Consider the following 23,988-nt stretch of genomic DNA (forward strand, 5'->3'; position numbering starts at 1 on the left):
GTATGTAGTGTATTTCTTTATATATATTTAACTTTATTCTGCATATGAAAGGGGTATTGGATGAACACAAAATTGATAATATGTTAAAAGACAATTTATGTAAAAAATATCCTAATATCTGTGGGTGACCGACCTGTATATTCTGTCATGGCGTACTTTGAATTGACACAAACGACCTTCACCGCGGCCGAGATAACCTGTGATCTTCACTTTAGGTCAGGACAGACAAACACCATGTGGTTACCCAACAACAGGTCATCTCGGTGAGATAAGAACTGTGTTGTTTGTACCGTCATGTTGACACTGTATAATGGTGGGAACTAATAACTTATTTACATCAATCTTGAATGTTCATTGACATACATGTATATAAATGTTTATCGTCAGACCCAGATTCCCAAATTTGTAGTTACTTTTTTAATGGAATTTCTTTAATCCCAGTAATGTATTTTAATAGTATTTCTTTTTTAATAATCAAAGTAACAGTAAAAATGATTACAAAAAAACGATTACTCGACCAAATTGTCATATAAAAACATATGTGATCAACAAGAAACGTATTTCATAACTTGAAAAATAACAAATGTGAAAAAAATGAAATTGATTTTAAACCTTTAGGAAACACTGCTTATTTACGCTTATACATTGAATTGGTTTATGGATTCGAGGAAGAAACCCTTCACAAAAGTGAAATAAAATATTAAAAAAAACAGTATTTATTAATAATAAACATCCAAACTAACTCTTTGACTTGTTATAATTAATAAACAGTCAGAGTAGCACGGCACGTTTCTTAAATATCCCTTTTTTTACCCCGTCGGCCATACTTTTATAATTACTCTTTAATTTTTTTACATTTTTGCATTTCTGTTGTTATTTCGGCCATCTACCCACTGGTAACCACAGCAACCCAAGTTGGTAATGAAGAGAGGCCACCCTTTAAGGATTTAAGGAGCGCTTCCGGTGGAACCATAACACATTTACGCTCATTGGTCATCGTATGTCATGTGTTGCAAGGACGCTTTCGGTGGAGCCGTTTTAGCACTTCCGGTTGAGACTTACATACTGGCAAATGTACCCTTCTCTTTTTGTTTCAGCCTCTGATTGCAGATGGTAAATGACAGTTCGCTACTGGTGGAGACAGCCCTGTATTTCTTCTTCCGATTATATTATATTGATATTATATCTGCGAACGAAAACGACTATTGTTGCTATAGAATATCTCGAAATATCTTTTTGCGGGGTTTCCGTGTTGATGGACAACTGTGAAATGATTCCAGAATTATAGATACACGCGTGATATGTCAGTACATATGTACCCCTAGAAAATATACACATAGGACGTATATACATGAATACATTTGCATATATGGTATATTTAACTATGCATTATTCTGCATATGAACTGGGTATTAGATGTAAAAAAATATAACAGGTAAAATATCCCGAAATGTATGGATGAACGATCTTTATATTCTGTCGTTATGTACTTTTATTTGACACAAACGACCTTCACCCAGATCGAGATAACTTGTGTTTTTCACTCCAGGTTTAACAACAACAGGGCTTCTCGGTGAGATAAGATAAGTGTTGTTTATACCGTTATGTTGACTCTGAATAACGGTGAGAACCTGTGGAGATTGACAAAGCATATAATAACCATACTTAAGTACACGTATCTTGATATTCACTCGCATTTATATGTTTGTCTCCCGTATCAGATTCCAATATTTGTATGTACTAGATCCCAGTCCGACGTTTTAAAAATATTGTTCATAAATAAATAGACCCGTGAAGACCCGGGGTAGAATAGGTCTTCAGCAACCCATACTTGCCGTAAAAGACGACTATGCTTGTCGTAAAAGGCGACTAACGGGATCGGGTGGTCAGGCTCGCTGACTTGGTTGATACATGTCATCGATCCCAACTGCGTGGATCGATGCTCATGATGTCAATCACTGAATTGTCTGGTCCAGACTCGATTATTTTACAGACCGCCGTCCTATAGCTGGAATACTGCTGAGTGCGGTGTTAAACAACAACAACAAAAACAACAACAAAAAATCATAAATTAATAATATTCCTATTTTATATATAAAAAAGTAACAGTTAAAATAATTATATCAAAAATACCGCCAAGCGTTATATATAATCACAAAATGCCTTCTAAAACCTCATTTAGGAAACATTGATTACTTAGGCTTTTTTATCATTTAACTTAAGCATTTATCGATGACATAAGCTTATGACATAAAAACATGTTTGTCATACCCCAATGACATAAGTATGCAAATTAGATATGCAAATTAGATAACCGGAAGAGCGAGCAGTTTGATTTGAAACTATATATTATAAGTGAAGTTACACCAGAGATATAATCAGATTACACAGAATCGTTGTTGTTACCGTTATTAAAGTTTCAATTATTCTGCAAAAGTCTGTTCAAGTATTTTGTCTAAAATAATCCGAGGAACTTTTTTTCTCAGCGAATTGTTTATTTTGGTTTACATGGCTATGGAAAACATGTATCACTACGCACGATCTATACGTAAGATTTCGACAAGTTGCTGATGTTAATGTTTAATGCAATTATTCCTTAATTTGGAAGCAAAAATGTGAAAATGATAAATAGAATTCATCACTCGTGTTTTCTAATATGGGAAATATCAACCTCGTCCCGTTAATCGGTATTTGCCTCGCCAAAGGCTCGGCAAATACCGATTAACTAAGACTCGGTTGATATTACCCATATTAAAAAACACACGTGATGAATCCTCTATATATTAACTTTGTTAACGGATTTTCGGAAGAAACCCCTCACAAACGTAAAATAAAATATGTAAAACATCAGTTTATATTAATAATAACCCAAAGTAACCTTTTGACTTTTCATTTAAAAACAGTCCAAGTAGCACGACACGTTTATTTATTATCCAAAACTGGCTCCCACAGGAGATATCGCTTGGATGAGATCAAGCGATTTATTACTTGCCCGTGAAGAGATCACCCGTTTAATAAACATATAGCTTTATTACACATTGTGTAATACCAAAACGCGTGCTTATGTACTCTCGGAACACGTTTCACGAACAAATATTGAAAGCTCTCAACATCGCTTGGCTTATTCAACGACATTGCGTGTGGAGTTGATAGATCACTGAGAGGAGCTTATGCACACTCGATGACCCCAGCAACCTTGTTGCTAGGCTGACGTCACATGGCATTGTTTCGCCGATGGATCTTGCATCAAAATTCCACAAATTTCGTCATCGGGTATTGTGACGTTATTGAAAACTTTGATGTGCAAGGCCCGTTCCACAAGGCGATCGTATTGTAGCGCAACGACAGTCGTTGGTCTAAGTTAAAGTATGTGAGATGCGAAAGTCTTAGCCCTACGATAACTTTGTGAATTCTAAAGGTAGACCCGTTGCATGGTATGAAATTCATACGTTTCAACTTTTGACGTGTTTGAAGTATTATTCTGTTAAACTCAATTTGACTATGTCGTGGATCATGTAGGTGTCAGCCAATTCATACTCAACAGTATAATTAAAAAAACGTTATAAATTGCAAGTAATAAATAAAATACTAAACTCGCTCCCGTGTAAAACCAATTTTATGAAACTCGTGAATAGTTGTGGTATCTGACTCGCTTTCGCTCGTTTCATAAAATTGGTATTACACGGGAGCTCGTTTAGTATTCTATATATCTGCACTGTAGATATCGATGCAATGAAATTACATCACAATGCTTTATAGACCATTGCGATGTCACTGGTTACCATGACGTCACAATCAAATGACATCACTAATGGCTCTGCAGCTGCAGCTGTTAGCAGTACTTTTTTTACACTGAAGACACTGCTAATTACTGTCTACAAATTGAAAAAGTTGGAAGAATGATGTTGGATGATAAATACAATCGCACCCTCGTGTCTACTGATATCAAATATATCAAGACTCGTTGATATATTTGATATCAAAAGACACTCGGGTGAGATTCTCTATTTACTATCCTTTGTTACCCTGTCGGGAATAATTTAACTCTTTAAAACATTGGGGGTTTTTCATTTCCTTTTTTATTTTGGCCATCTACCCACTGGTTTTGAAACTAAAATCGGAAACCTTAAGTTGCTTTTAGAGAAAGTCCTTTAATACTAGGATTTAAGGAGCGCTTCCGGTGGAACCACACACGTTTGCGCTCATTGGTCAATGTACGTTTTGTGTTACATGCTCGCTTTCGATGGAGCTTCCTGTGGAACGTCGAAAGGCTCACATATTAGTTAATGCATGTCTCCCTGTTTGTTTCAGCCTCTGGTAGTCGCATCTGCCTGTGATAGTGATAAGACAGGTGTCATTTGATTTGATATGATGCTGTGTTCGCGTTGCATAACACGTGACATCTGTGAGGAAACGGAGGCAGCTGCACATGCTTGACCCATCCTGACCGACCAGCTTAATCACTTGTGTGACGTAACAGGATGGATGCATATGTTGTTGTACATTGTGTTGTGATCTGTTCTTAGCACAGATGTACCAGTACATGTTAATTAGATGGTTGACATTTAAAGGCACGGGTGAATTTTTTATTAAGAATAATCGCAATTAAGTGTTTCGTATTTGCAAACATTTCATTTTAGAAGGGAAATCTACGGAAGCCTTTTAGGGTCATTTGTTTTGTTTTTTAAAAATTCTAGAAATTCAAGATGTTATGTTGAAATTTCAAGATACTAAGTTGAAATTTCAAGATACATACTAAGTTGAAATTTCAAGATAATCGTCTTGAAAATTCAAAATAAAAACTTGAAATTTAAACTTAGTATCTTGAAATTTAAACTTAGTATCTTGAAATTTAAACTTAGTATCTTGAAATTTCAAGAGAAAAATAATAAAACATATGGCCCTAAAAGGCTTCCTTAGAAAACATTTTGTCTTTCAATTTCACTCAGCAATATTCCAGCTATATGACGGGGGTTTGTAAATAATCGAGTCTGGACCAGACAATCCAGTGATTGACATCATGAGCATCGATCCACGCAATTGGGATACGATGACATGTATCAACCAAGTCAGCGAGCCTGACCACCTGATCCCGTAAGTCGCCTCTTACGACAAGCATAGTCGCCTTTTACAACTAGTCTTATGGAAAGTGAAATAAGCGTCAAAAGAAAGTGTACACTTGAACAATGGATTTGACCAAACATTACTACCGTTATCAAAACCATACCAGGCTGAAAACATTCGCCGAAACACTGCGCACTTAAGGTCCAAGACTCAACCATTCACCACCAAATAACCAGCCTCTGTTTCATTTTCGATGCTATACAAAGTCTGCCTGCAAAGCACGCCAGAAACCTATGATTGTGGGTTCGAATCCCGGTTCGCCCCGATTATGTTTCTAGGTTTGTCACCGAAGTGGTAAACGTTTAAGATCGCAGCACTTGCCGCTTTCCTCCCACATTAAGCTAACACGCCGTGATATGACTGGAATACTATTAAAAGCGGCGTTAACCCCAACTCACTCACTAACTTACTCTTTCCATGGGTTTGACAATGGGATTATTAAAAATGTAATTTAAAACAATTGAAACAGAGGGCCCTAAACAAGGCACGCGAACGCAGCCATAAATTGTCCCGTTTCGTACGCGTTACACAACGATATCGGTCAACCCGTCCTTGACAAAACATATATATCAGAGCCTCCCCTGCGCTCGCAAACACTACATTTAGCGAGAGCTTCTATTGCAGTCTGTTTTTTATTTCAAATGTTTATTATGTGAAGATAACAGTGAATTCGAACATTGACTCATTGATGAAATATAAATTAGATATTCTAATATCAAGTATCACAAGAGATAATAAATAGGTAGGTGAATGACCACTTATCTAACTTTCTCAACCCATCCTTGTAAGAGGCGACTAACGGGATCGGGTGGTCAGACACACTGACTTCGCTGATACATGTCATCGTATCCAAATTGCGTAGACCAATGTTCATGATGTCAATCACTGGATTGTCTGTTCAAGATTCGATGATATACAGACCGCCGTCATATAGCTGGAATATTGTTGAGTACGGCGTTAAAGAATAAACAAACAAAACTAAAGTTACGTAAGTTTGTGTAAAAATCATTACTTCCTACGTTTGAGATTCACACTGAATCCGAATTACTTTAACAAATTGATAATAGTCAGGTATATGGTGTATGTTTGAATCCCGTACGCAGCAGTAAACCATCTCCACAGCTACAGACGGACATATCAAGTCTAGCTTAGACAATGAATTGGTGTACATTGTGAAACCAAAGGTGCAAGATAACATTTCCAAAATGTGTCAGTTTTTCAGAGTATGTTTTGGTTATCAACTCCCAAAACGTGACACAATGTGGCCATACATCATGAATAGATTATGGGTGTTGAACAAGACGCCAAGCCCTAAAATTACTATCAGCTAAGAATAGATACATCAGATACATGAACTCGTGAATGGAATCCGTCGCTACTCATAAATGAGACGCAAAGCACATGCAGACAGGAACTAGCATGTAATAAATTGGCTTTATTTACGCACGCGAAAGTCGTGAACATTGTCAATTGTGTACACAAAACTTGTGACGTCAGGATAATCTTGGGTGAAATGAAAAACAGTCACTGTTCCAGCCGTCGTGTCTTGGGCAGATATAGTTATCTAACAGAGATTTAAAAGTCGGTCAGATCCGATCACAATGCTCTCCAAAATCTCGCTGACATAATATTTATGTAGCAGGGCGTGGAATCATCCCACACATGACATTCTTACTCTAACGGGGTTACGGGGTCACATGGACAAGGCGTCCGACCTCGGATCAGAAGGTCCATGCTCCGAATCACGGTACATTAAGATACACAATACACACCTGTCGATGTGACCTTAGACTCGGTGATGCAAGTAGCAATATTGTTTTGAAATGGAATATTAACGCTCTGTGCATCATTACATATCTATATACGCATAATGGACCGTGGCCACTTTACAGAAATAAACTATCTGTCTCTCAGTCAAAACAATATTGTGGACAGATGACAGTAATTCACAACAAAGTGACAACTTTGTACGAGTATATTATCTTTATCTTACGTACGAATTATTGTGTAGAAGTAAGCGAGAACAATCTTAAATCTTTTGTACGGGTTAGTCAGATGCTGTATGCATTGTTAATATATTTTTTAATTAATTGCCAGTTAGAAAGAAATAGATGATATTAGACATGGTCAATATAATAAATAGCATGTAGTTATCGATGATCAATTTTGTACTCTAAAAAAATAAAAGTTTATCTTTCAGGTAACCGCATTTTCATTAATTACTTAATTTATTCAACAATATCAAAAGGATACACGTCTCGAACGCTATTGTATTTCATTCAAATGCAATGGGTTGAATACGTATGAAAAGAGTCAAATTTAGAGTTACCTTTCCCTGAGTTGTAAGGCTTTAACTGTTTAGTTCTTCTTTTAAACGCATGCGCTCCTGGTTATCCGTAAGCACTGTAAGCTGCTTGAAAGCACACACCGCACCCAGTTTGAACTCACTTTGGGAACAATGGCGTCGGTAGCTAAGCCCGAGAAAGAACAGCCAGATAAAATAGTAAATACTAATGGAACTAAAACATTTGGCGACAAACCAAAATGTTTTGCAATCGAGGAAGGTGGAGAGACTTACTACATCGGATCAGAGGTACATTTAAGCTAAATCTTGCATGTTTTCAACCGCTCTATGATCCTGTGTGATTTACCGGCATAACAAAAAACGTCTTCTTAGTTCTTTGAGCCAATAGGCCTATATGACTGGGCCTTGTTTTAGCTTTACATTAAACTATTTCTGAGATTTCAATATAATACTAACTGACAAACGTCTTTGTTTATCATGTTTATCGTACTACTTGTGAAAAGTTTCACGTTTCACACTCAAAATGTTTCAAATTTTCCATCACATTTTCCCCATTACTTAGGCCTATTCGTAATGTTGATTTTGAAATTTACCGAGTCACTATATTTCAATTCATGACAATAGATAGTATGACATTGTCATATGATATCAAATACTTTAGATTGGCTGTTTGAAAACGGGCCTTTGACTAATTGTGCTGGTAACTAGCCTACTGGCATTAGAGTCTAGGTTATTTTCATGATTGGCTATTATGTTATAGGACATTTTTCTGTATCATGAACAAAATAGTAAAATATATCTTAGATGGCAATAAGACAGGTATCTAGACAACAAACTGAAAATTTTCTGATGGGAGAACCATGAGTACCTGAAGTTCTGCAGTGATGATGAATTTGATCAGCTGATAATAATATAATAGTCTTTCATGATGCAGTGTTTGTGATGGGGAAAGAAAACATAGCTTTTCTCATGATGATAAATGAAATGTTTCACATATATCTGATATATAATTAGACATCTGTCATAGAATAAAGCCCGGGTAAGAATATGGGTCCCAGCAACCTATGTTTTTTGTACGAATTAAGCGACTAAATGGATCGGGTGGTCAGACTTGAGGACTTGGTTGATTGCATGTTATCCAAATAGCATGGATAGATGTTCATGATGTGACTCACTGGATTGTCTAGACCAGATACGATTATTTGGAGACTGTCGTCATATAGCTGTAATATTGCTGAATTTGGCGTTAGACAACAAACATAGAAGGCAAAAGTATGTGTGCTAAAGGCAATGATTGTTCTGACACAGGTGGGCAACTACCTTCGCATGTTCCGAGGGTCCTTATACAAGCGGTATCCATCAATGTGGAGAAGACTGGTGACGGTTGAGGAAAGGAAGAAGATCGCTACCATGGGTAAACAAACACTGACAATGATTTACCCAAAGATAAACTGTTATATCTGATTCCCTGCTAGGTACTTGCTCAAGAGTGCAGTTTACCAGGCACGACTGCCTGTCATCCACTAATTGACTACCTCTACTGGTCTTTACATTCTTTTATAATTGTTTTGAGGCTTTTGTGCAGACCAAGAAAGTTTGCCTGGTATTGGTCAGTATTCCCAGTTTGTTATGGTATTAATACAACTACATTTGTTCAATTGAATTTAGATATTGTGCAACTGAACATGTTGAAAAATTGATTTGCACATCCAGTAAACTTGTTGAAACCACAAGAATTAAAAAAATTACAGGTTACCTTTCATTATGGCATTTACAATGTATACCATGTACAGGAAAACTGTCAGAAGAGTTCACCCTTATTGGGCTGTTTTACCTTTATAATGAGTATGTTAAAGCAGCTTGCTAAGACTGCCTATTATTTTCCCCTGATGAAGTAAATTTCGTCTGACTAGGTATTTTTTATCATTGATTGTCATGATTATGCAATCGGTGTGATTTGACTTTAAAAAAAATAGCTTTTACCTAGCTGTCTTATCTACCATTATTATGCACATATTGGCCACAGCCATGGTTACTGTGGCAACATTGAATGATGTTATGTTGTTTTATGTGCATTCAGTTGTGTGCTTTGCATGTGGTCACAGCTATTGATAAAAAGTCCATTGAATATTGCCAATATTCAAAGATTCCTACATTGGAATCTCAATGTCCACTGAATTTATAAAACAACTGATATGCTTTTATCATTTCTGATAACTGACTTTTATCAATACATCATGTACATGATCAAGATTGAAAGTTGTTACTTGACAAGGTATTCATACTATATTATCAGTGGTTATTGAATTTTATTACTTGGAATCTGCATATATGTGGCAGACAAGAAATAAGCTGTTTGTTGATAAATTTATTTTCTCTGCATGATCAGTATCATCAGAATAAAATCATCCTGCATCGATGTCTTTACTTCATATATTATTATTTCAGACATAAGACGCTGTTGTGTATATCCTAATATTGTAATTCAAACACATGCCAATCACTCTCGTCTAAGAATAGATTCTTTCGAGTAGATCACTAAAGGAATCGATTTCTACATGTCTTAAGGCTTTTCTGTACAAAACAGCTTTACGGATCTGGTCAGCTTGGCTTCATTGCAATGTATGTCATAATAATCATATTCAGGGTAGGGTATAAGATATCCCTGTGCTTGGAATGAGAAAAATGTGATGTCACAATTGGTAATCCCGTGGGGATGCCAGGTAAGACTTGATCCCCAGCAACCTGTGCTGGTTGGAAGAGGCAACCAAATGGATCAGTTGGTCAGGGTCAATGACCTGATTGCTGGTGTGTCATCAGATAAGACCAAGACAGTGTGGACTGTTGTTAGCAATATCAATCACTGGATTGTCTGGTCCAGTTGAGATTATTTACAGGCCACCGTCATATAGCTGGAATATTGCTGAGTGAGGTTTTAAACAACAAATAAACACAATTTGAAGCATAATTGAGGATGGATGTATTCAACTTTCATTAAATCAGTTTTTCTTGTACAAATATCTGTAAAGTGATAGTGTTCGACCCAAATATTTCTTTCTCAGAACATGCAGAAGAATATACAACATAGAAAATATCATTCTCATTGCAAGTCTGATAATTTGATCATGTTGATTTATCCTGGTGATGTGTTAACTGTATTCAGTTCAGTCTTTGATATCTTAAACACTACACTAGATGTTCAAGAAGTTTGTAAATGGTAAACATATGTTCCATTTCATGATTTGATTGTACACAACCATGATTTGTGTCACCCCCATATATGATGCTTTGTGTTGGACATGTTGGGATTTTATATGCTAATTAGGAGATATAGTGTGATTTCAATGTTGAGGTTTCAAACATAGATTTGATACCTGTAAATTTCGTTCGAAAAAGAATGCAATTGCATGAGCTTTCGAAATTGAAAAAATGTGCTGGTATCAAATTGAAGTTGGAAACCTCTACGTTGAAAACATACCATGTTTATCTCCATTCTACCATGACACAGTGACAAAACAAACATGACCATTTTGGTTATGGGATAGATTAGTGTTGTGGCATCGTTTGAGCCTTAAATGTTTCGTAGGCTGACAGGGCGAATTCAGGGATTAGTGAAGATCAGTTTTAATCTGCATATATCCTGAAAGCATTATTCAAAAAGTTCTAAACTACATACGACTATTGTGATGTCATAAAGTTCTACAGATGGGAAGTCTAACTATTTGGACGTTGTAGACATGATGTCACAGAATGTGATAAAGTAGCACCTGAAGTCAAGCCATGTTGAAGTTACAATACACTGTTTAGTTAGTATCTGTTCATCATTTCTCCGCCTGAAATATATTGCCGCACTTGCTGTAAATTATGTAGGAACTGCAACACATTTAGCAATGTTAAGGAAGTAAGATCGGTATTTGAAATTGCAAAAGAAGTGCTTCTGAATAAATATTTTCTTTTCGAGGTAATGCAGTCATCAGCAATATCGTGGTGTGTCATTGATCCAGCATCTCTGCCAGACCAATCAGAATGCAGGTTTCTAAGATGTCATGGTAGAATTCTTGTTCATTACTCTTGCATTCTCTGCATTGTAACATTTGCTGCTTACATGTGGGAAGAAGATGAAGAATTGCCTTCTGATGGAACTCGATAAGTGATTAACATTCAGTAATGACTGAAACTATTTTCTTAGCCACTCATTCTTAGTTACCAGTTAAAGTTGCAGGAGGAAGATAACTCTTGCATGCAACACTGGAAATGGATGTATCTAGACATGCTCTTGGACCGATATTCAGCCCCAAGTCTTCACAACGTTCAGGAAATGTCACTTCAAATTCCTTATTTGAAAATAATAATTGGCCCCATTAATGCTCATGATATGGCTTTGTAGAGGTGTCTTGTATGTCACTGGTAACTGCTTCAATAAAGAAGAAGAAGGTGCCTGGGAACCAAGACTATTATCTTTTTTAGCCTTATATAGCTGGGGGGCACGGGTGGCCCAGTCGTCTAAGGCACCGCGATTCGCTGTGCAGAGTTGCGTCCCTTGGACACGCCAGAAACCTATGATTGTGGGTTCGAATCCCGGTTCGCCCCAATTATGTTTCTAGGTTTGTCAGCACCATACCTGTGCTCGTGGGTTTCACCGAAGTGGTAAACGTCTGAGACCTGCATCACTTCAGGCTTTCCTCCCACATGAAGCTGACACGCCGCGATATGACTAGAATACTGTTAAAAGCGGCGTTAAACCCAACTCACTCACTCACCTTATATAGCTGGAATGTTACTGAGTGCAGCCTTGAACAACAAACCGTAGTCGGTAATCTATATTTAGTTGCCAGGTAATCAGGAGGAAGTGTTTGTTCATCTTCAGCCCGCATGTTGATGTTTGCTTATTGCACCGCTGGTGTTTTGTGCTGTCTGTGAATTGTCCAGTATAGATCAGGAGAACTGTAGTTTTCGCAGGGTTCGGTCAGCATTCTCTGGCGACAAACATCACCCTGCTGAAGGCAGTCGAGGTGGACGAGATCTTCGAGGGCAACGACGACAAATACAAAGCTGTCTCCATCAGTAGTGAACCGTCATTTACGAGGTAAACATGTAAACAATCAACCGTGTCAAAACTATATCCATTTTCAGTTTACAAATTACCCTCATCATTATCTTCTGAATCTCCCGGATTGGGCCATGACGTAAGCTACACAGAAAGTCATAACCTGTTAGGGCTTTGTATCAGCAAAATAAACTGGTATTATTGTGATACATTGGGAACTATAGCGTTTGACAGTGATTTACACTTATTGTACATGCAGATTCTCTTTTCTATACACTGAAGTGAATATTACTCAGCCTGGTCTGTTGACGCCATGTCGTTGTCATGGATACAGGGGAGATAACAATGTGAGAGAAAAGTCGCTTCCACGTTTCCACCGTTTTTTCAATCATTTTCGTAGGGAAACATCATTTGTACATGAATTTCTGTGTAGATTTCAGGTTAAGTGATACAAAGAATAATGGAACTTGTTCAATTTTTGTTACCCATTATAATGGATTACAGAAAAAATATACTGGTTTGCCAGTCATACTATGAAGTCCAACAGTGAATTCTGTTCATACAAGTGGGGCTCACATTAGCATGGTTAACTATGTTATTAAGAGACTGATCATTTAGAATGTCTTCTTCCTGATTTCCTCTTCCCTTGGCCACGCCAGAAACCTATGATTGTGGGTTCGAGTTTGCTCCAATTATGTTTCTAGGTTTGTCAGCACCAAACCTATGCTCGTGGGTTTAAAAAAAGTTGTAACTATCTGAGACCTACATCACTTCAGGCTTTCCTCCCTAATTAAGCTGACATGCCATGATATAACTGAAATACATGTACTGTTAAAAGCAACTAATACCCAACTCACTCACTCACTCCTGTTTTCCTTCTGTCATTTTACTGTTAAATCTGTTTCCGTATTGAATGACATCAAAGTTGCTGGAGCTGTAGGTCCATAATGAACTCTTTAAGATGAACCAAAAAGAAATTTAAATTACCTTATTCGACGTAATAAGAGCCCTGCTCTAATAAGCGCCCACGGCGACATTTGCCAATATATTGGCTGGTGGACAATCCCAATTAGAACCCCTTCCGATTGATCAATGTACACAAGACTTATTTATTCGCGTATAATACGCACTCGTGTGTTATATGCACCCTTAATTATGGGCAATTAAATTCTGGAAAAATATATCTGTCGTACATAAACACTTCAGGCTGTCAGCATAAACCTCGAAATTTATCTTTCAACTCTATTTTTTTTCACCAAAATATAATAATATTCTAATAAGAGCCCCCTGTGTCTAATTTTGAGAGCGCCCTGGGCACATATTACGTCGAATACGGTAGTATGAAAATTAATTGTAAAATATGTATGATATTTATGTACAGAGGTTTACAACCACTCAAATCTGCTAAACATGTTTGGTTGGGCTTCCATTTATTCTCCTCCCAATAGGATCATTATCAAGGATGTAGTACAATAAACTACGGTTATAACGAACTCAAAGGGACCACTAAATTTAGTTTGTTATAACCGTAGTTCGTTATAAGCATATATACAGCATATATACAGCAAATGGACAGGTTTGATGCATGTCATCATATCCCCATTGCGTAGATTGATGCCCATGATATCAATAACTGGATTGTCTGGTCCAGACTTGATTATTTGCAGACTACTGTCATATAGCTGGAATATTGCTGAGTGTTTCGTTAAACAACAAACAAACAAAGTACTGGTTTGTCTGCTCAGATTTGATTATTTATGGGTCTTGGTTATGTGTCTGGAATATCTGCGAGTGCTGCTTTTAACAACAAACTAACATGTTTGAATCATTCTTTTCAACAGAGATTCAAAGACAAAGCGCAGTACCTGGGTACCCACAATTCCAAGCAGTTCTCACCATCTTGATGCTGTTCCCTGTTCTACACCCATCAATAGAAACAGACTCGGCAAAGGCAAAGTGCGGACATTCCCTCTATGGTAAACCGATGGCCACAACAGAGTGGATGGATTTCTGCTGCCATATACATGTCAAATATTGATAGGAAGTAATGATCGTAGAACTCTCAGAAACAGTGTACATGGTGTTAGGAAAGCTGGCATTTTGTCTACCTAGTAATCATGGCCGTCTAGACACAAACATGCTACAATTTAGGATGAGAATTGATTAAAGATTTATCATAGATCATTTGTTTAAAAAAAGGCAATAGATGATCAATGAATTATCAGTCATGAGACCCTTGAAGACCCTTCAGCAACCCATACTTGCCGTAAAAGGTGACTATGCTTGTTGTAAAAGGTGACTTACGGGATCGGGTGGTCAGGCTCGCTGACTTGGTTTAATACCTATCATCGATCCCAATTGCATGGATAGATGCTCATGATGTCAATCACTGGATTGTCTGGTCCAGGCTCGATTATTTTTCAGACTGCCATCATATAGCTTGAATATTGCCGAGTGCGGCGTTAAACAACAAACAAACAAACAAACATCAGTCATGAGTTAGAATATGAGCATCATAATGTGAGCATTGTCTCTCTGTATAAAGGATATTACAAATAACAGAATTGTACACATTGATTGATTGATAGAATTCGAAAAAATATGTTTGCAGATTCAGCCTCAGAATTTCGAGGTTTTTTTAGAATGGTCTCAAGGACTAGTTGAAACCTTAGTTACTGGTCTGCATTGCTGCAGTTGATGTTGGAACGGAACTACAAAGGAGACAGTTGTGTGAATATTGACATGTGTTGCTGACCTACCACATGTTTGTTGTAGCTTTGACGACACAAACCCAGCTACTATCCACGAGAATGCTGGCCAAAATGAATCCCTCATCCCAATCAGACTTGATATGGAGTTTGATGGCCAAAAACTGAGAGACTGTTTCACATGGAATAAAAACGGTAATTAAGATGTCAGAAAATGGTACTTGTTACCCTGCCTGGCGCTCGGCATTGAGGGGATAAAACAAGGATTGGTCAGCTCGTCGTCAGTGTAATGTGTTTGGGTAGGGTATCTATGTTGAGCTGGCATAACTCTGGATGAGTACAAGCAGCCAAACACACATGCATGCATTATTGATTGAGTGAGTGAGTGAGATGGGTCTAACGCCGCTTTTAACAGTATTCCAGTTATATCACAGCGTGTCAGCTTCATGTGGGAGGAAAGCCCGAAGTGATGCAGGTCTCAGACGTTTACCACTTCGGTGAAACCCACGAGTGTGCTGGCAAACCTAGAAACATAATCGGGGCAAACCGCCGGCATATATGAGTGAAATATTCTTGAATGCAATGTTAAATTCCATTTTACCTCACCCATGTTCTTTTGTGCACAGGTATTATTGGGTATCAGCAAACTTTAAAATAAAACTCACCATGCTTTTATCACCAGATATCCTTTAGCTTCAGGAAATGATGAGAAAGCACTGTATAATGTTACTCACTCAGCTGTTATCCTCTAGCTTCAGGAAACAAGATACGACTCTTTATTCTGCTATACTTTTTTCTAAACACCAGGGAGTTGCCTTGACTTGTTCTACTTGACACCAGACAACATCCTCTTTTCAATTTGGTCTGCAGCAGTTTGGGCGTGTGTGACAGTGCTTGTTTTTTCGCCTACATTGTCTCATATAGTCTGTTAATTCAACACATCCAGCATGCTGAGGTCTACAATTTTGACAATTTATAAGCTGGTGGCTCAAGTGCACAATCATATTACAAGCATAGGCTGCTTTGGATAAATTCTAGCCCTGTGAAGATCCGGGGTAGAATAGGTTTTCAGCAACCCATGCTTGCTGTAAAAGGCGACTATGTGGGATGGGGTGATCAGGCTCGCTGACTTGGTTGATGCATGTCATCGTATCCCAATTGCGTGGATCGTTGCTCATGATGTCAATCACTGGATTGTCCGGTCCAGACTCGATTATTTACAGACTGCAGTCATATAGCTGGAATATTGCTGAGTGCGGTGTTTAACATCAAACAAACCAACTTAAAATTGTGAGTTTTTGCAGCTGCCAAGGATCTATCACAGAATTGTTTGATATGTGTTACTTATTTGTAAGTTATTTGTAAGTTGGTGTTGTATTACTGGAAAATACCCGACATGGCATAATGTATATATGTAAAATCTATAGTTCACAGACTTTTCAATACATGTGTCATGTAATTTCAGAAAAGCTCATCTCACCTGAACAGTTTGCTGAAGTATTATGTGATGACCTTGACCTTAACCCAATCAACTTTGTGTCAGCTGTGGCCCAAGCGATCCGGCAGCAGATCGAAGCATCGCCCACAGACACTATAGTGGAGGACCAGAAAGATCAAAGAGTTATACTTAAAGTAAACAACGCGATATCAACAAATATTCAGTAACCTCGGAACCAGTTGTTTTCAAGGATTATTATAACACATTCGGACAGCCCTATAATGCAAAATATGTATCTGTTCCTATGCTGCCCCAAGTGTGTAACATGTTGCATAAACTCATAAGGGTATAAAATACATACAAAGCTCATTTAACTCAAATTTAAGCGCAGCCACCTCCATGTTTAGTCATTCACCCGAGACTACAGTTCACAGCAGCATTAGGCAGCCTTCATGGTCCAGTGTTAGTGCATCCATCCAGGGGAGCGGATGTCCGGGATTCAATCCCAGTCGCGTCATGCCAAAAGACCTTAAAAGATTGTACTTGTTGTTACCCTGCCTGGCTCTCAGCATTAAGGGGCTAAAACAAAGAATGGTCATCTCTGAGTCAGTATAGTATGTCTGAGTTGGGTACTGTTTAACTGCGGCATTGTATCTCAGTGGGCCAGCACTATTAATCGGCATTGGTCTGAACTGGTACAAGCAACCACATACACATGCTTAAAGTCGTTATATAAGTGCAATATAGATAGACCCAACGTTAATTCCCGACATGGGTAGTATGTGTGAAGCCCATTTCTGGTGTCCCAGCCATGATATTGCTGGAATATTGCTAAAAGCGGCATAAAACACTATTCACTTACTCATTATTCACGGCAGTAGAGTTCAAGTATGTGTGAGGGACGGTCGGGTAGCCTAGTGGTTAAAGTGTTCGCTCGTCACGCTGAAGACTCGGGTTCGATTCCCGACATGGGTACTATGTGTGAAGCCTATTTCTGGTGTCCCCGCCGTGATATTGCTGGAATATTGCTAAAAGCGGCATAAAACCATACACACTTACTCATTATTCACGGCAGTAGAGTTCAAGTATGTGTGATGCCAGCACTGGAACAGAAAATAAATGTAAAGAAATACAGGTACACAAGTGGAAAAGGCTACACTGGGTGGTTACACAGTGGTGTTATGCCATTGGGTTTTAGAAAGTTTTAATGCGTATTTGTACACAAACAACTGAAAACTAATTGGGTAATGGCGATATATTTTGCATATTTTACTCGAATCTGGCGCTCGGATTCTGCTTGGAAGTATCTTGACTTATCGATCTGGTTTTGGTTTGGTTTGTTGCTTTACGCCACACTCAGCCATATTCCAGCTACATGACGGCGGTCTGTAAATAATCGAGTCTGGACCAGACAATCCAGTGATTAGCATCATGAACATTGATCCACGCAATTGGGATCGATGACATGCATCAACCAAGTCAGCGAGCCTGACCCACTGATCCCATGTCTATCTGGATGACTGTAGACTTGGAAGGTTTCATTGTGTTTTAGCAATAAGGTTCAGGTTTGAATATTTTTCAGAATTGATGTCCAGATGTTTTTTTGCAGTTAAACATTCATGTAGGAAATATCTCACTAGTGGACCAATTTGAGTGGGACCTCTCCGAGCCAGAAAACAGTCCTGAGGAGTTCTCCACCAAACTGTGTGCAGAGCTAGGTAAGAATCATCTCAATGCTAATGACTGGATGGTAACACTGAACAAACGTAGCATACCTGACTGTTAGCGTGAGTACAGCTTAGCTATTGGTAATAACCATTATAACTTGCCCGTGAAGAGATCACCTGTTCAATAAACATACAGCTGTATTACACATTGAGTAATACCAAAGCGTGTGCTTATGTACTGCCGGAACAAGTTACACTAACAAACATTGAAAGCTTTCAACATCTCTTGGCTTATTCAATGACATTGTGTGAGGAGATGATAGATCACTGAGAGGAGCTTATGCACACTCAATGACCCCAGCAACCCCGTTGCTAGGCTGACGTCACATGGCATTGTTTCGCTGGTGGATCTTGCAACAAAATTCCACAAATCACGTCATAGGGTATTGAGACTTGATTGTAAACTTTGTGGTGCAGGTCCCGTTCCACAAGGCAATCGGATTGTAGCGCAATGACAGTCGTAAGTTTCTGTTCAAGTATGTGAGTTACGATAACCTTAGCGCTACAATAACTTTGTGGAACGGACGCCTGAATTCTAAAGGTTGTATGTTATTAAATTAGTATGGGTCAACGTTTGACATGTTCGAAGTATTATTCTGTTTAACTCAATTGGATTATGTTGTGGATCGTATAGGTGTCTGCCTATTCATACATGACAGTGAAATTCTAAAAAGAATTATAAATGGCAAGTAATAAATAAAATACTAAACTTGCTCCCGTGTAATACCAATTTTATGAAACCCATCAATAGTTCTGGTATCTGAATCGCTTTCACTCGTCAAATACCAGAACTATTCACTCATTTCATTAAATTGGTATTACACGGGAGCTCGTTTAGTATTCTACATTTATCTGATGATAAAGGCATATTTTATCACATCAGAATGTTTGAAATTGTAATATGCTTATGACTTTACTTGCTCATGCAGATCATGTGATAAATGTACACAAAGAAATTATGATTCCAATTACATGTCTTGAAAAATGTGATTGCATCATTTTTTTTGTTTTTATTATTGTTATTTTTTATTTATTCAGTTTGCAGCAATAAATGTAAATCTTAGCATCAACATTATCACAGTTTCAATGCATCAGTCTACCATCAGTGACATGTTAAAGTCTTTAATCCCAGAATAATGGGTACAATGTGTGAAGCCCATTTCTGGTGTCCCCTGCCATGATATTGCTGGAATATTGCAAAGAGTGGCGTAAAAACATACTCACACACACAGAATAATGCGGCAACATTATCAAAGGGAGATAATTCGAATGGCACATGTATGGATTGTCTCCCCTTGGCTTTTGAGTTTATTATTCTGTGCCTTATACCAAAAAGGTATGTAGATGTTGGTACATGTGTTAAAATGTTGCAGGTCTTGGTGGGGAGTTTGTGACGGCGATTGCATATAGTATACGAGGTCAGCTGAGCTGGCATCAAAGAACATACGCCTTCAGGTAAGTGGAAGGGGTTGACAGAATGTGACACCCCTGTGAAGATCTGGGTTAGAATTGGCCTTCAGCAACTCGTGCTTGTCGTAAGAGGAAACTAATGGGATCAAGTGGTCAGGCTCGCTGACTTGGTCATCGTATCCCACATGGGTGGATCGATGCTCATGATGTCTATCCTTGGCTTGCCTGGTCCAGACTTGATTATTTACAGACCACCATCATATAGCTGGAATATTGCTGAGTGCGGTGTTAAACAACAAAACAACCAACAAATCATATAACTGGAATGTTGCTGAGTGCAAACAACAAACAAGTAAATGAACAAACAATATATTACATTTTAACTTTGTTATCTCTGATCTGAATGGATGAGAATTATCAGACATTGCCAGATAAACATCATGATTCCTTTACATTTGGGAATAGGGGATTAACAGGTCTACAAATTTTTCATGGAGGGTGGATCACTACTGGTTGGGAGGGTGGGGATGTTGGAGTTTAGTTGGGGATGCTGGCTTTTGATGGGAAGGTTTGAGTGAATGAGGGGGTGGAAATCTTTCATCTAGTCTGGCCTTGTATTTCACAGTCTTATTCAGTAGTTCAACAAAATAAATATAAGCATGATAAAGCATAGAAAGACAGAGGTTTATTTGCATTACACGCCATGTGAGCTAAATTACAAAACTTTTCACATCATAATTTGAGTTACCACATGAAGATATACAGACTCAAATTAACAAATGTACTTATTAAGAGGAACAGTTCTTGAATAGACGTGTTAAGAACTTGGTAAATGGCAATGATACATTAATATCTGATGAAGTACATAGGCTTTTAAGTGAATAATACTGCTTATTTGACAATTTAGGTAATAACAGTTTACGCTCATCTTCATAATGTTTACAGACATATACAACATGAAGGAAAAGCATAGAAACGTAACAATGTTTTCCAACTTTTGACATTTTGCCGAACTGGTGGTGAAATCAGGCTTCATATGAATCTCTGATGTTGCAGCGAGGCACCACTGCCAATTGTTGAAGTTGCTCTCAGGAACCAGAACGAGGCTGACCAGTGGTGTCCATTCCTGGAGACACTGACCGATGCAGAAATGGAGAAGAAGATCCGAGATCAAGACAGAAACACAAGGTGGGTACGACACGGACTCTAGTCAACTGCAGAGTTGGATCTGTAAACTGAGTCTGTCGGGATTCAACTAGTCTCCTGCCAGTACTATCACATGAGGTGTTTATTAGAAAGCTAAGGAAATATGCCTATTTGACATCTCTCTTTTTTTTAGCATGTCGGAACTAACGAGAATTGACATTCATTTAGTTGTAAGGTGTCATTAGATATAATTCTGTTTGTCCACTGAAGTTTATGGTACTACTGTGTGGCAGATTGAGCATTCTTCCAAATATGTGTAATAGTGCTTTCTCTATTTGACATTGTTTTAATTAATCACAGTAAACTGTGACTCTCCAGCTCTGTGAGATTCAGATTTGATTGTATGTAAAAATTCACCGAATTGGTTTTGACTGCTTTTCCCGTTGGGGGAAAAAAAACTGTTGCAAGTCAGATTAGGTTCTACATCCTACAATTTGACTTTTGAAGTTTTTAAGCATCAAATTCAAGACGTCATTGTCATTGCCATAATGCTAAATATTACAAATTAATCTTTGTGGTCCATGGATTTAAATCCTATCTAAGGAAATCTCAAGGATCACTGGACCCCCCTCCTTTCTAACTCGGATTTCATATCATGCAGTATTTATATCTTGTTTTCAGACGTATGCGAAGATTGGCCAATACAGCACCTTCCTGGTGAACAAGACGTTTCAAGTGTTGATATTGACGAGTTTGGTCCACCTGGGAAGCCATTGACTTCTTCAGTATGAGTGCAATGTACATGGCAGGTTCTGAAAGTGACATGTTCGAGGTGCTGTCCACTATGAGGAGTCAACTGATGATCTGGTGACAAGACCATGTGGGGCAGGGGGTGGGGGCGGATCACTGCTGGGTAGGAGGGTGGGGATGTTGAAGTTGAGTTGGGGAGGCTGGCTTTTGATGGGAAGGTTTGAGTGAATGAGGGGTGGAAATCTGTCAACTAGCCCAGCCTTGTATTTCAGAGTCTTTTTCAGTAGATTTTAGGGTTACCATATGGACTTTTATTAGCCGGTTGGTATTTATTGGGATTTTTAGACTTGAGTCTGGGTTGGTTTGGTGAAGTGGGCGCTGGGAAATATGGGAGTGTTATGAGGATGGTTGGTCGTGGATTTGTATGATTGAGTCTTGGTTAGCTTGGTGGAGTGGGCGCGGGGAAATATGGGAGTGGTATGAGGATGGTTGGGTGGGTGTTTGTATGATTGAGTCTGGGTTAGTTTGGTGAAGTGGGCGCTGGGAAATATGGGAGTGGTGTGAGGATGGTTGGGTGGGTGTTTGTATGATCGAGTCTGGGTTGGTTTGGTGAAGAGGGGTGAAGTGGGTGCTGGGAAATATGGGAGTGGTGTGAGGATGGTTGGGTGGGTGTTTGTATGATCGAGTCTGGGTTGGTTTGGTGAAGAGGGGTGAAGTGGGTGCTGGGAAATATGGGAGTGGTGTGAGGAGGGTAGGTTGGGGATTTGCATGGACGAGGTTGGATTGTCGAGTCAGGAATGGAAAATGGGGTGGGATGGCGATGTGTATGGTCGAGTGTGGTTTGGTAGACAGGGGGCTGGAGTGAGGTGGATTGGGAAATCTGTAAATTGGCACATGTCACAGATGGAAGGACTGAAGGACACCTAGTGGACCATTACAGACGCTTTGAATGAATTTATTTATACTGTGTTACCATCATGTGCAACCCTAGACTTAAACGATGCAACTCCTTTCAACACTGTGAGCATATGTAAGTTTATCAAAGGGGATTTCAGGCGTAGAGCTAAACTTTTAAATATCTGACAGTTAAAGGCATTAAAAATGGAAATAGGATATTTCGAACACAGGTCCCATTGATACAGATAATTTGATATTCAAGTTGAACTGCGGAGGTAATTACATTACCGGTAAGTATGTTAGGGACACATAGGGTTAATCATGGATGAAGACAGATAGTAAGTGTTGTGTATGCGAGGATGCTGGACTATGGACTTCCTACAGCTAACACTGCCACGTCGCACTGTCATATGGTGCATCCAGGGTTTCTACTGGGTCAGTTCATTATGTCAAGTCATTCATTGTCATTATTCATGTACATCATTTATCATTTCAAATAAATCAAATTTTCTATATCATGTTTGTTGTGTTGTGGTCGTACACATGGAGGGTTCAGTGGCGTTCTGTTTAATATCTTCAGAATTTGGGGAGTGTTGTGTTCTATGTCATGTTTGTTGTCTGTATGACATATTGAGGGTTCAGTATGCGTTCTATTTAATATCTTCAGAATTTGGGGAGTGTTGTGTTCTATGTCATGTTTGCTGTGTGTATGACATATTGAGGGTTCAGTATGCGTTCTATTTAATATCTTCAGAATTTGGGGAGTGTTGTGTTCTATGTCATGTTTGTTGTGTGTATGACATATTGAGGGTTCAGTAGGCATTCTATATACAGTGGTCCCTCGCTACAACGCTACCAATGGGGTCCAAATAATTGGTGGGCGTTATAGATGATGAGCCGTTTAACCGAGGGCAAGGCAGGGGAGCGCGTTCGGCAAATCTCAAATCATCAATATGTGTTTATCTCACGTCACGTCAAAATAGTATATATTTTTATGGACCTAGATCTACCTTTAATATCATTCATTTATTAAATCTGTCACATTTCTAAATGTCTGAAATACGTATTCCATTTCAATTTATCATTTTTTATCGATAAATTAAAAAATTATTCACTATTTCCTGCGATGTTATTGAAAATAAAATTCTCGGACACACATTTTGACAACGGGTCCGCATCGAACATGTCAAAGAGCAAAATAAAGACGTTTTAAGCAAATCTTTAAATATATTATACAAAGTGATAAATAAAATCAACAAAAATATATCTAAAAGTAATCAAACTTACATCTAAGTTATTATTTCCATCACTGTAGGGATCACTGTATTTATATCTTCAGAATTTGGGGAGTGTTGTGTTCTATGTCATGTTTGTTGTGTGTATGACATTGAGGGTTCATTTCGCGATCTATTCAATATCTTCAGAATGTTGTGAGT

The 23,988-nt window shown here is 38.4% G+C and overlaps 1 protein-coding gene across 2 annotated transcripts; it reads left to right on the top strand.

Moving 5' to 3' along the window:
• Window positions 1-7,548: 7,548 nt before the first annotated feature.
• On the top strand, window positions 7,549-23,067 carry LOC124138683 (SWI/SNF-related matrix-associated actin-dependent regulator of chromatin subfamily B member 1-like). Of its 2 annotated transcripts, none has more exons than XM_046505453.2 (10): window positions 7,549-7,717; window positions 8,738-8,843; window positions 12,389-12,515; window positions 14,318-14,452; window positions 15,252-15,379; window positions 16,650-16,816; window positions 18,232-18,340; window positions 19,723-19,804; window positions 20,816-20,947; window positions 21,587-23,067. In XM_046505453.2, the coding sequence occupies exons 1-10, from the start codon at window positions 7,583-7,585 to the stop codon at window positions 21,624-21,626; spliced, it is 1,161 nt and encodes a 386-aa protein (XP_046361409.1). In that variant the 5' UTR covers window positions 7,549-7,582; the 3' UTR covers window positions 21,627-23,067. The 2 variants fall into 2 exon arrangements, with proteins under 2 accessions (XP_046361409.1, XP_046361408.1); XM_046505452.2 differs by having other exon boundaries at window positions 7,550-7,717; window positions 12,380-12,515.
• Window positions 23,068-23,988: the final 921 nt, after the last annotated feature.

Source organism: Haliotis rufescens, unplaced genomic scaffold, assembly GCF_023055435.1.
Source record: "Haliotis rufescens isolate VD_foot unplaced genomic scaffold, xgHalRufe1.0.p SCAF_15, whole genome shotgun sequence".
NCBI lineage: Eukaryota > Metazoa > Mollusca > Gastropoda > Lepetellida > Haliotidae > Haliotis > Haliotis rufescens.

Excerpts from the sequence above, each read along its gene's own strand:
- LOC124138683 (XM_046505452.2), top strand. The coding sequence starts at position 7,583 with ATGGCGTCGGTAGCTAAGCCCGAGAAAGAACAGCCAGATAAAATAGTA. Across the intron at positions 15,380-16,649 it reads TTTCACATGGAATAAAAACG|AAAAGCTCATCTCACCTGAA; the intron begins GTAATTAAGATG and ends ATGTAATTTCAG. Across the intron at positions 16,817-18,231 it reads ATCAAAGAGTTATACTTAAA|TTAAACATTCATGTAGGAAA; the intron begins GTAAACAACGCG and ends GTTTTTTTGCAG.